General features: G+C 41.6%; 1 protein-coding gene across 1 annotated transcript in view; it reads right to left on the bottom strand.

The window, feature by feature from the left end:
- Window positions 1-6591, bottom strand: part of ST6GALNAC5 (ST6 N-acetylgalactosaminide alpha-2,6-sialyltransferase 5) — a 189825-nt gene extending 183234 nt beyond the window's left edge. The window contains exons 1-2 of the mRNA XM_077120576.1: window positions 6327-6591; window positions 5227-5517 (exon numbers count right to left, since the gene is read on the bottom strand). Of these exons, the coding sequence (XP_076976691.1) occupies window positions 5227-5517; window positions 6327-6341 (306 nt within the window). The 5' untranslated portion in view covers window positions 6342-6591. The remainder of the gene's footprint in view (window positions 1-5226; window positions 5518-6326) is intronic.
- Window positions 6592-13613: the final 7022 nt, after the last annotated feature.

Consider the following 13613-nt stretch of genomic DNA (forward strand, 5'->3'; position numbering starts at 1 on the left):
GATCGATTGTTCCCTGGTTTCATATTATTATCCAGCAAAGTTGTGCTATTTAATTTTTCTTGCTTCTTTGTCTTTTTTCCCCCAATAATGTTCTTTGAGGGTAGGAACTTGTTCTTCCTCCAGAATACTTAATTTTACAATTATTAAGTATTCAATGAGTATTTACAAAGAGCTATGATTAGTTAAAGAACCCATAAATGAATTAGCTACAATAACTACAAATTGTGGTGATGACTAAAAATGTTTCAGTCTTTCCCAAATTTTAATGTGCACAAGAGTCACAGAGATGCTTGTTAAAAATGCAGATTCTTCAATTCTATCCCCAAAGATTCTCATGTCTTAAATCATTCCCTCCTCTCCCTTTTATTTACTTTGTTGTTTGTTTTTGACAAAGTAAATTTAAGAAAAATGAGGCTGAGTCAAAATGTACCAGGGCTTTGGGACTCCATTAATGTTTCTTTAAGAGAAAGGAAGTGACATAAAGTTGAGGTAGCTCTATGTCCCTCTTTCCTCACTTTTCTTCTTTCCTTCAGTAAACATATATTGTGGCATCCGAAAGTGCCAAGTACTGTTCTAAGCCTAGGAGTCAAACTGGTGAACAAGACAGACAGATACTTAGCTGTCCCAGTGCTTTTATTTTAGATGGGGGGATGGGAGGGCAGGGAATAAACAAGTAAACTTAACAATATTTCAAATATTGCTAAGTGTTATAAGGAAAATAAACACAGGTGATATAGAGAATGAGTGTTGAAGAGGGGGCTATTTGAAGTGTGGTCCACAAGAAGGTGATAAGCTACCTGAAGACTGAATGACCAGAAGGAACCAATCAAGCAAAGATCTTGAGGAACAGCTTTCCAGGGAGAGGGAACAGAAAATGCAAAGGTCAAGAGGCAGAGCGAGTATTCAAGGATCAGCAAGAAGGTCAGCATGCCTATACCTTGAAAGGGAGCCAGGTCAAACTCACCCACCAGATGAGCTCTACACTTTGGCATGGAGCTAGCTAGGGATTACCCCAATGGGGAGCTGGAGAAAACCCCAGTGGGAAGCTGGAGAAATTCTCATGGCTCTCATTGAATTAAGGAAGGCTAACTATTTCAATAAATGTTACACAGACACTTTTCTTGTTAAAAAGGAACCACACTCGTGTAAGACTCCTTACCCAAGAAAATAGTTTCTTCCATGATACCTTTCGGTTGAGGGTTTGTGGTAACAGGGCTTTATCATTATTAGCAGGTTTTACATTTTTGATATCTAAGCATTTAAAACTAGTTCACTCTGAATTTCTTTGAGATCCAAATTATTTTTTTATTCATGGGATGACTCAAATGTCATAAAATGAAATCTAATAAAGATCGTAAACTTTTATTTGAGAATTTACAGACTTGTCTAAAGGAAGGGATATTTATTCCATATTTTCAAAAAGGCATGTCTTTTTTTCTAGTTTTGAATTATTTTTCAACTCTTGCATTGATTTCTCTTATCATGCCAACTGGACATCTACTAATTAATAGTTACAGTACTACCATCACTAAGCCGTTTTGTTTTGCTGAAAAACTGCATATCTTAGGAAGGAAAGAATCAAGAACAAGTTTGCCAGTGGTATGTGTAAAATCAATCTCTGGGGGCTACTTCTGTAGTAGGAGAGAGTTGCTTAGCTTTGGACCCATTGATCACTAGCTTTTCATAAAGGATCTTAGAGAAAGACAGCCAGGTAACAGCGGGATTGCTGTGATAAAGATTCTTTTCCACTGGAAATGGGAATCAGCTCACAGCTTCATTTCACAGTGTCCACCAGATGGCAAATGACTTTATCTGCCCAGACCAGGTCCAAACTGGAGACAGGATGGCTCTCCATGATCCCTTCGACTCTGCCGTGAGACTTGGAGCTTCCTCTGAGGGTTGTTTGCTTGATTTAATGTGTATCTACTTGTGTGGGTTTTTCTTTTTTTTTTTTGGTTATACAGTATAATGTTGCCGTTCCAAATGCAGAAAGTTCCCAAAGCCATGGAAACTGACTTCCTCGCGTGTGCCTGGCCAATCTGGTTAGAAATCAATGGCTTCCAAAAATGGGGAACAGGAGGCTGATAGGATGAAGACACAGTAGCTGCAAAGACAGACATGTGCAAAGATGGAAATGAGCCAAGAGAAGATGGCTCTTGGGAAAAGGTCTGGGGGGAGGGATTGGGAATGCAGAGAAAAAAAATCTATCAGAAAATGGAATGCCTTCGTTATATGGAGAAACTCTGAATAACCTTCATTTAATCGGGCTGGAATTATAATTTCAACTCACATCATTTGTGAAAGAGGAAATAGGAAATATGACCATGAAAAGTGATTTTTTAAGCTTCAACACATATTCCTCATCAGTGAACATTGCCTTGACTTGTAGCATTTCTTTCAATAAAAAGCACACAGTGATTTAATCTCAATAGTAATTCAGCCTGTAGCCGTATGAGACAAGACTATCAGTGCAGACAGGCTGTAATTTGTGAAATTCAGGTGCTGGGGATTAGGGCCACCTGTTGAATTTAATCTTAGAGTTATCATGCTAATACCATCATGTAACTGAACATAAACACTACATATTTATCAGTTTTTGGGACCTACAGCTTTGGAGATGTGAATATTTTCCTAAATGGCATCTGTAACTCTCTCTCGACTCTCTAAATTAATGGCAAAAAAAAAAAAACTGCTGGAATTATTCAATATGCAGTGTAAGGCTTATGGTCATTATATTCAGCACATCCTATAATTTTTTTAAAGGCCTGATATGAGAATGAAAACAAAAAAACAATCAGCACATCATCTGTCAACACAGTAAGAATAGAAAAGCTTTTATTTCCTACCCTCTTCTGTGTTAATCGGACCAAAAATTCCTGGCACTTTTTTTAACTCATGATTTCCACCTCTGCCTAAGCAAGTCTACAGGAAGATCCCAAACATAATCTAAACAACACCTTTTGGAGAATACGTAAACATTTCACACACGTACCTTCAGATGACTGTAAGAAATGGAATTCTGCCCAATTTCCAGACAGCTAAATAGTAAAGAGCGTTGCTTTGAGCAGAAATCTACTTTAGTTCAGTAGAGTAGTTGGGATAATGCCCGGAAAGAAGGCACTGATTTTAAGATTTGCATTTGTTCCTTTGCTTAGAGTGGGGGAAGCTCAGCTGAAACCTTCTTTGGATATTGAATTTTGTAAGACATTGGTTTCCTGTGAAAGAATTTTACTGAGTTGATAATTATCTGCAAAGACCTTCCTGGTCAAATTGAAAATTCTCTGCTAAGAATTCTAATGACTTTTACACAATATTTATCATATAGCAGTTCACCATTGGTAAAACACTTTAACTACAGATTATCTCAGTTTTTTCACATAAACTCTCAACATCCCTTCCAAAGTAGAAAAGGGCTGTTTGTTCTTCATTTTCATGAAATAAGGCTCTGAATACACTGCAAAGTGGAGTCAAATACATTTGCATGAATAAATCTTGCTTTGAAAATGAACACAAGGGCATATTTTGTCTTATGATATCAATATTAAGCTATCAAAATTCTTAGTTGGTGTCTGTCCAGCAGTATCATTTAGAAATCTTTCCAAAAGTAGATAAAAACTTTCAGCAAATTTTCCTTTTGGCGTTCCTCTTTATCAAAGCTCTGAAAATGTTGATTTTCGCTAAACAGTAGCCATGAAAAGCCACTAAGTTCAGTGTATTTATCATACACTTGTTAACCCAAAACATCACATCCATCCACAACCAAAGCCACTGTCTAAACTTTACTCGAACTCTAGCCTTTACAGGTTGCTTGCACATGCAGACAAAAAATTGTGCAATCAATCAACAATTTGGAGAGAAAACTGAAGCTAAAATTGTCAAACTGAAGGCCAGCTGCCTTTCGATTATAAGAGACTAACAGCATCCTCTCAAAAATCACTATCTAATGACATCTCTCCTTCCTTGCTGCTTCCCTGAATTCTATGCAAGCTCCCCCTTTTGAAACATTTCAAACTTTTCTTGATCCTTCCAGCACAGTGATCTTTCTCATCTCTGCCCCTCTACAGCACTTAATCTTTGTATCTGGCATTTCCTGTGCATCTGTATCTATGTTTATCTATCTTTCTATACACATTTCATGGTATGTTTTCTCCACAGGCATTCAAAGATCCATGAAGGATTGCTCTGCTTTAAATTCATTTGTACCCTCTCAAAACCATAGTACTATGCATTGCACAGGATGAATGGCAATATTTTGATTTCCACTTTTAAAAAAGTTTGGCCTTTTTCTGTGTGTGCACAGAGAGCAATCTTTTCCCACAAAAGCAGCACCTGCTAAATATTACTCTGATTCACAACCATAGAATTTAGTAGAATAGTTAGGAGGTCTCAAGAAATCCTCTAGTTTTACACAGAGTGGAACTGCACTTTAATAAAAAACATATTAGCAGCTTCAAACAATGAAGGATACATTTAAACTGTATTAAAATATCTTTTCTGTATCAGGAAACTTAATTTAGGGCTCTCCCAGAGGCTTCACACACTGAACCCAGAGATTTATTATTCCAGGTAGAGGAGGCCCAATTTTTAAAAAATTCATCTTATTATTAGCCAAAGCATTAAGCAGCTTCCGGGAAGTGTAGAGGTAAAAAGGCTCTCAACAATGAGTTTTAAGCCAACGGAAACTGATTTGAGGGTTCTGCACCTGCCTGGGCACCACTCCTCCCGCCTAGGGTGATTTAGCCCAGGTAGATCAGGAGGAGAGATTAGGGGGCAACCTTCGAGCCATAGCAGAGGTGGCAGGCTGGCAGTTCCCTACAGGGGTTGGGAGTTCAGAGTCCCAAGGAGCGCTCCAGTTGACACCCGACCCTACTCCTCCTCCTCCCACGAAGGCGACACTTTGTGGCCAACCCCAGGCTTAAGGAACAAGCCACCCAGTGGCAGCTGCAATTCTGGGGACGAAGAGAGCTCTAATTCTACGGCCAGGCCCCATAGGAAATTAGGCTTTGGGGTCCACTTACCTCACCCCTAACCCCTAAAAACTTTGCATCCTACTCCAAATAGGAATTCACAGCAAGCGCCAACTACCCCACTCCACGCCCGCGGGTCCACTCCCCTCCACCCCTCCAGCCTCCGAACGGCACCGACTCACGACTCCTCCTAGCCCCCCGGCAAAGCGCAGTCTCAGGTGTGTGGGATGTCCAGTGTGGGTGGCGGGCGAGCCATCACCTTGTGGTCCGCCACGCCGAGGTATCCGTCCAGCTGCAGCAATCCCGCGGGGGCCCGGGAGCGCGGCTGGGGGCTGCTCTCCGCGGAGGGTTGCGCGCTGCTGGTCGCCGCCTGCTGCTGCTTCTGCTGCTGCTGCCGCTGCTGTTGCTGCTGCTGCTGCTGTTGTTGGTGCTGCTGCTGCTGCTGTTGCTGCTGCGGGGGCCGCTCCTTCTGGCCGCCGAGGCTGCTGTACACGAGCAACAAGCTGGTGCACATGGTGGTGAGCGCTAAACACACTGCCAGACCATGGCGCTGCGGGCGGGCGGGAGAGAGCAGAGGAGAGCGGCTCAGGGCGTGCCCGGGAGGAGCGCGCCCGCCGGGGACACCCGGCTCCGGGGTTAGAGAGGTGGCCCGGGCCCCGGCCACGCGCGGCTCGTGGAGCGGAGGCACCCTCCCGCGCGTACGGTAGGGGATGCTCCCGGCGCGTCTCTGCTCTCAGCCACAGCCGCCGCCGCCGCCGCCGCAGCCCTCTCCGCAGGGGGCAGGTGGTGCGAGGTGCCGGGCTGAGGGCGGGAGAGAGAACGCCCGGAGGGCGAGGGCAGGGTGGCTCTCTTCTTGGGAAGGGGGTCCTCTACCTCAGCTCAGCTACTGGAATCTTTTAGCCCCCGCACCACCACCACCCCTTCCCTTTACCGCCGGGGCTCTACCTTGGAGATTCTTTCAAGTTTGAAATCTGACAAGGAAACCAAGAAAGTCTGCAAAGATCCCCCTCCCCGCACCTCTTAGTTTCAGCCAGGCTGTTGCTTTAACCGTTCCCCATCCCGGGAGCAAATCCGCCCGTACCTCCACCGCTCCTCCAGCCCCGCGCCGGCCCCTCCGGACCTCTCACCGGAGATTCAGGGGCCGAGGAAACCCGATAGTTTCCCATCCCGGCCTGGGATTCTGAGCCAAGCGGGGCCGGGGAATCGGGAGGGGACGCGGAGCAGGTGGAAAGTTGTCCCTTTGTAGCAGGCGAGCTCGCGGCGCAGGGTTTGACGCCCCCAGGACTCCTCCCTGCGCCCCGGCGGCACTGCGCCCGGGGTCCCTGCCTCAGCCCAGAGGAGTTGCAACAACTGACTCACCATCAGGGTCTTCATTTTGGGCACCTCTTTTGTGCGGAATCCTCAGGCACGCGCGTCCGGGGCCACTTTTTCTTGGAAGGTTTCCATGGTGGGTGGAGGGGAGGCGGTGGCTGTGACTGTCGCCCGGCGGCGGGCCGAGGCTGAGCGGATGCAGGAGGCGCGGGACCCGGGAAGCGCGGCTGTTGCAGAGATTAGAGACAGAATTAAAACTGAACCGGACCCTCGTAGTCTCTCACTGATCTACTCAACTGCCGCCTGCCGCGCCTGCTGGGTCCTAAAACCCTCTGATGGCCCCCCTTCCCCGCCCCCAAATAATCTTGGCAGCCGAGTGGGGCAAGAGTTAACCGAACCATTGTACCCACCTCTTGGTCGAGTGCTTATTTATCTTTCATTAAGTCATCAACTCAAAAGGAAGGATGAACCGGATTGGTTTCTGAATATGATAGCCATTCGAAAATTTGTTAACTAAAATTTCTGTTTTGTGATATTGATAACCACAAGTCAATCGCCCAAATACCGGTAGTCCTATTTATAGCCTTTGCATTTTTGTTTATTGTATGGAGAAATCTATTACGAAATTATTTTTTTCCAAAAAATAGTTATTGTTTTGGTTTTCACAACTGGAAGATTTATTCTCTTCTCCCTTATTGTACTTTTTAAATCCAATCATTAACATGCAATCATTGTATCATAATATTGCATCTAACTTATTCCATTCATTATTTGTTTTAAACATTACAATTTTAATTTCTGTCTGAACTTTGAGGTTTCTAATGTTCATCTAAAAGATTTTATGGTTTTTAAAACATCCAGCATATTATGTCCACATGATTAACTGGATCTGCAGATTCTCCCTAATTTTAATGAAAAATTTCTGGCTGCTAGAGATAAAACTGCTCATCGCCTATTTCATAAGAATCCTAAGGTCTTTGGGGGCTTCCCTATTTTGATTTAATGCACCAACAGTACATGATTTCACACTCAGAGCTTCAAATAAATAAAACATAATTATTGTTTTATGTTGGGAATTTCACATCAACGTGTTTTAAGGGTACTCGCTCTCCTATGTTGAATTACACACAGTCTTTGTTAAGTGTCTAATTTCGCTAACAACATATTTCTTTTGAAATTGCTCAGTTAAAATAGTTGTCTTAATGTATTACTTAACACCTCACTTGTAGCCCTGTAATGTTAAAGATTATATTATGATGGAAATGATCAGCAGGCCAACTGAACCATGGACACAATAACAGCTTTCTCAAGGCCAAAAAAGGCATTACAATCCTTTTTTAATCTTCACTAATCCATTGTTGGACGTCTCATACAGCAGGAACTATTTTTAACTTATGAGGCATCCTTCTATACTAAGTATTAAGAAAGTTAAAATTACCGGGTGCAACAATGGATATCAGTGCAAACCTGTTTGGGGGAGAGCAAAAAATATACAGGATTTAATCTTCCAAGGAGAAGCAAAAATATACGAAACACTGCCTGGCATTGCCAGCCTTGGAACTATTTATTCAATTTGTGCTTTAGGCATGAATAGTACCAGTTGTTAGGGCAGGGAAAGCAGCAGCTAGAAGAGAATCTTATCTGGTCTTGGCAATTCTTTATTGTACCCTTGCACTTGACACTCAAATTAGTGAAACAAAGGGCCAACTTGATGAATCATTGCAAGCAGATTATCTGTGTTTCTCCAGGGCTCCTTTTGAGATGCTACTAGAGGAAGCTTCTGCATTTTTAAGATTGTTCCCCCTCCATTCAGCAAGTTAACCAGTGAATGATAAAGCAACTCTAATATATTTTGCCATGCCAAACAGAGGCATCATATTTACGGTTTAAGCTCATGGTGGCATATTGCACATCTGTTACAAGGCAAGTCTGACCAAATTCATTAAGTTTATGATTTTTTCTTGCCTCCTGGGATAGCAGTTAGCTAGTTGCTAAATCCACTTATATGATCGCCAGGGTAAATTTAGAAATGTAACTCTGAGCTTGATTTAAATGATTTCAAGGTGTCTGGCTCACAAATAGTCCACTAGATTGATGTCATGGTTTAAGGCACTCTGCCTTGAAAGCCAAATGGACAAGGTAGGGTGGAAGGGCAGACAGAGAAAACAAGTAAAAAATTGAAATGCTCAGTGCTGTTCAAATCACTGTTCATTTAATGATCACCTGCTATCTGGAGGTTTCTATATTAGGAATTGCAGAGATGAATAAGACATGGATTCTCTCTTCTAAGAGCACACAACCTAATGTATATGTGTGTGCGTGTGTGTGTGTACATTTGTCTGTGTAGTGTGTTGTCTTGAGACACGTCCATAAATAGTCAATAAAAGACAGAGTACTGTAGACTCAACATGTATTTATTAAGCAGCTACTGTGTTAAGCACCTATTATATTGAACACCTGTTATATGTCAGGCATTAAGGACACCTGAATGAATAGACCACATTGAGACTTTAACCACTTATCAGCTCCTTACCTATGCTTTAGTTTCCTCATGTGTGAAAGAGAAATAGTCCTAGTAGGGACCTCAAAGCACTGTTGTGAATATTAAATGAGATGAGTGAAGTGCCTAGAGCCATGTAACAGACTGATACCTATTTTTACTAATACTTTATGATTATGATTAATAAACTGGGTTGGAAGACATAAGAACAGAGTTTGTGCCTTATTTCTAATAGCTTGCAGAACTCACAGTCTTTTCCCAGATAGGTGGGAACATTTATGTTAAAAAGAAAACCATGAACTTGGAAACACTCAAAATACTTGATTAGTCTTCCAACTTCTGAGTGCTTGCTCCTTTAAGATCTGAGGGGTTTGATATCCCAAGGGCATCCACCTATGTTTAAGTAACTTCATGTACACCTAAAATTTGATAGTTTGGATAGTCAAAAAAGAGAAGAAAATAGGCATCATTTGCAAACATTTGATTGAGTTGGAGACAAGTAGACATGTCAACAAGGCTTTTATAGTTCATCTAACTTTCCCAGTTCAATACAAAGTAAATTGAGAAATCACAGTATGCTTTTCAAGAACTAGGCAGCTGATATGGATTTCTCACCTTTTAAAATTTTGCCACATTCCTGCCTTTCGTGCCATCACATCCAAATTAATAGAATCCTTTTTTTGAGAAAAACAACGGAAAGGAAAAGAGAGGGCATATTCTACAATGTAGGTTATGTGATAAGATGACGCTGAGAATGCAAAAAACAAGGCATGTCAAAGGGTGAGGAGGGAGGGGGAGGATTAGAAACTCAGAGGGAGGGCCCGTCTTTGCAGAGGGTTACAAAGGCACCATGAAACCCCCAAAGGAGGAAAGACAGACTGTCAGAAATCCATGACCTCCATTCACAATTCCTGAATGACCTCTCAATTCAGAAACAGACTTGCTGGCTCAAAGATGGATGAAAGCAGAGAACAACAGAAAGTGAGTGTTAGAGATACAACTGCTTTCTACCTTATGAGCTTAAAAAAAGAAAGAAAAAGAAAAAGTCCTGCTGAATGCAAGAAAAACAAATAGTTCACTCATGACAAAATGTCCTAGAACAAACTTGATATCTGTCTATTTGTGTTCCACAGTTTACTTAACTCTTTTCATTTCATAGGCTAGGCTTAGTGCATTGGTGAGCAAGGAGAAAGGCTACTGGAGTCCACATTCTGACGTTACTACTTAATAGCTCTGTAAATTTGACTATGCCTTAATTTCCTCATCTTAAAATAACAACAGACACAGAGCCAACCTGAAAGCATTATTGTGAGGTTTAAGTGAAACACTACAAATGAAATGTCTAGAGTAGTACTAACAAACTGTTAAGTGTTATTATTAATATTTTAGCTTATGATTAATAAACTTGGTTTGAAAACAAAAGAACAAGGCTTGACTTTATTTCTAATAACTGTGTGACCTTGAGCAAGTTAAGCAGACTGTTAACCTATCTATAAAATGGACATATCAAAACCCATCCCATGAGTTATTAGAGAGCTTATTAAGATATTGTGTATGTGATTTTCCTATGAATTGTGACGCTCCATATAAGGTAATAGTAACTCACTCAGTCATTCAGAAAATTTATTTTGAGCATCTACTCTGTACCAGGCACTGGTCTAAGCCCTGGGAATGTGAACGAGACATATAAGGACTCAGTCTCCATAAAGCTTACAGTCAAACTGAAGCAGTAAGCCAATACACTAGAAGGCCTGGCACTAGGAAGAGTAACAGAGCAGGGTGAACAATTGGAGATGGGGTAAGGTGTATGTGTTATTTTACATGGATGATAACATTTGATCAGAGACTTGAATACAGTGCCGGAGTGAACCGTGAGGAGGAAGGGCTTCCCAGGCAAAGGGAGCAGTTTGTGCAAAGACCTCAAGGTAAATGCTTTCTTGGCATGTTGAAGAGACAGCAAGATCAGTGTGGCTGGAATGGAGGGAATGAGAGCATTAGTGGTTGGGGAAGAGAGCAGAGAGGAAACCCAGGGCCAGATTCTACAAAGCCTTGGAAGCCATGACAAGGACTGTAGAAGGAAACCATTGGAGAAATTTCAGACAGGTTAAGGCAGTGTATCCTCAATGTTTTGGAAGAATTACCCAGCCACTGTGTTGAGAATCGCTATTGGGGAGCAGGAGTAGAGGCAGAGAGATTGTTAGAAGGCTAGTGTTTATCAGATTAGGTGGGAGGAGGTAATGATGGTTGAAGGAGGAGAGGTCACTGGATTCAGAATTTGCTGAGGACAAGAGGAGGCAAGGAAAACTGCAAAGCTTTTGGACCAGGCAGCTGGAATAATGGAGCTGCCATTTCCGAGATGGGGTACAGGATGGGAGAAGCATGTTTGAGGGGCTGGGAATCAAGAATTTGGATTTAGACTTCTTCATTGTGAGATGCCACAGGCAGTAGGAGTTTAGGCACGATGTTGGGGTTAGACACATGAACTGGCATTGGAAGCATGAATGGTTAAGACGGTCTAGAGGAGATGAGAAGGGATCACAGGCCTGAGCCCTGGGAGCTCCAAATTTCAGATGCCAAGAAAAGGAGGAATAGTTATAGAAGTGTTCATAGTAGAAAAGGATAAATGACTAAGAAATTTGATTTGATTTAAGTGGCTGATTATTTCATTTTGAATGAATCTTTCATGCTGAGACAGTGGGTCATTTATGTTTTCAAAGCACTTTGTTCAAATTCTATTATTATACTAAGGATATTTAATCTTATTTGTTTGTTTATTTATTTATTTATCTTTCTTCTCAACTATGAATTTTCTAGAACTGGGCCTATATCTTATTACTGTTTATATCCACTAAGCCCAGTACATAACTGAGGATAGTCATATGAATCACTAGAATTTATCTAGCCTTTACTACATGCCAGGAACTAGTCTAAGAATTGCTTTACATATATTAACTCATTTAACCTCCACAACAACCATGAGCCAGCGACTGCATTATCCCCATTTTTATAGATGAGTGAACTGAGGTGCAGAAAGGTGTCATTTGTTCCATGTCATGCGGATAGTAAGTGGTAATATTAGGATAAGTAAATATTTGCTAAGGATTGAATGAATGGAAGCTTTATAAGAGTTCTCATTAAACAAGTCTCCAACTGAACTCTACACTTCTCTGATACATAGGAACTTAGTTGAAATCCAATCTTCAAGATACTATATAACCAAAGGCAGTTTTTCATTTTGTGTTGTACTTTTTTGCTTCTTTTCTTTTTTAAGGTATATTTTATATACAAGAAAATGCACAAAACCTAAGAGTACAGTTTGATGTTTTTGACAAATGTATACTTGTTAACCTCCCCCACCATCAGGATATAGAATATTTCCATTACACCCAGAAAATACCTGTTTTGGTCTGCTAAAGCTGCCAGAATGCAATTTACCAGAAATGAAACAGCTTATTAAGTTACAAGTGTACAGTTCTAAGGCCATCAAAATGTCCAAACTAAGGCATCCAAAGAAAGATACCATGACTCAAAAAAGGCTGATGTGTCCAGAACACCTCTGTCAGCTGGGACTGGCATCTGCTGGTCCTTTGGCTTCTAGTTTCAAACAACTTTCCTCGAGGTTTCAAACAGCTTCCCTCGAAATATACCTGCATCTCTAAACATCTGGGTCTTGTGTCGGCTCTTAAGCAACTATTGTCCAGGCATCTGCATCTGACATTTCTCCAAAATGTCCCCCCTTTTAAAGGACTCTAGTAAATTAATCAAGACATACCTTGAATGAGCAGAGTCACATCTCCATTTAATCAAAAGGCCACACCCACCATGGGTGTGTTACATCTCCTTGGAATTAATCTAACCAAAAAGTCCCACCCTCAGTTAAGTGGGCCAGTCTCCATAGAAGGAATCTAATCAAAGGTTTCCACCCTAAACAATAGGTCTGGCCCCACAAGATTGGATCAGGATTAAACCATGGCTTTCCTGGGGTACATAATAGTCTCAAACCAGCACAATGCCCTCATGCCTCTTTCCAGTCATGCCACCCCCACCCAACAGGCAAACAGGCAAGCATTGTTCAGATTTCTATCACTATAGCTTTGTTTATTGGAGAACTTAATGCGGTCAAAATCACACAGTATAGTATATAGCTTTTACTTTGACTTCTTTCACTCAGCGTAATATTTTTGAAGTTTGTCCATATTGTTGGGTGTATTAGTAGTTTCTGCCTCTCTATTACTGAGCATTCTTCTACTGTATGAATACAACACAATTTTTAAATTCCATTCTCTTGTGGATGGACATTTGAGTTTTTTCCGATTTAGGCTGTTATGAATGAAGCCACTGAGAATATTCCTGTACAAGTGTTTTAGTAGATTTCATTTTTCTTGGGTAAATGAATTCCTTGGAGTGGAATGTCTAGGTCAGGGTAGATGTATGGTTAAATTTACAAGAAATTGTCTAATTATTTTCCAAAGTGTTGTTCTACCACTTTATACACCCACCAGCAATGAGTGAGAGTTCCGTTTGCTCCACGTGTTTGTCAATACTTGGTGTGGCCAGTCTTTTTAATGTCTCCTTGCCTTTCTAAATATTTCTATGGTTTTCACAATGAAGTTAAAAACCCTACTTAGAACCCAGGCTTTTTCCTGACTCTGTGTCTGCCATTCCTTTTTTTTTTTTGGCATGGGCAGGCTCCGGGAATTGAACTGGGTCTCCGGCGTGACCGGCAAGAATTCTGCCAGATTCTACCATCACACCACCACCCCCGCCATTCCATTCCCTTTCAATGTCGTCTTCTGATTTCTGCACAGGAACCCTTCAACTGGCCATAAAAACAG

The sequence above is a fragment of the Tamandua tetradactyla genome, chromosome 11, assembly GCF_023851605.1.
Source record: "Tamandua tetradactyla isolate mTamTet1 chromosome 11, mTamTet1.pri, whole genome shotgun sequence".
NCBI classification, from domain to species: domain Eukaryota; kingdom Metazoa; phylum Chordata; class Mammalia; order Pilosa; family Myrmecophagidae; genus Tamandua; species Tamandua tetradactyla.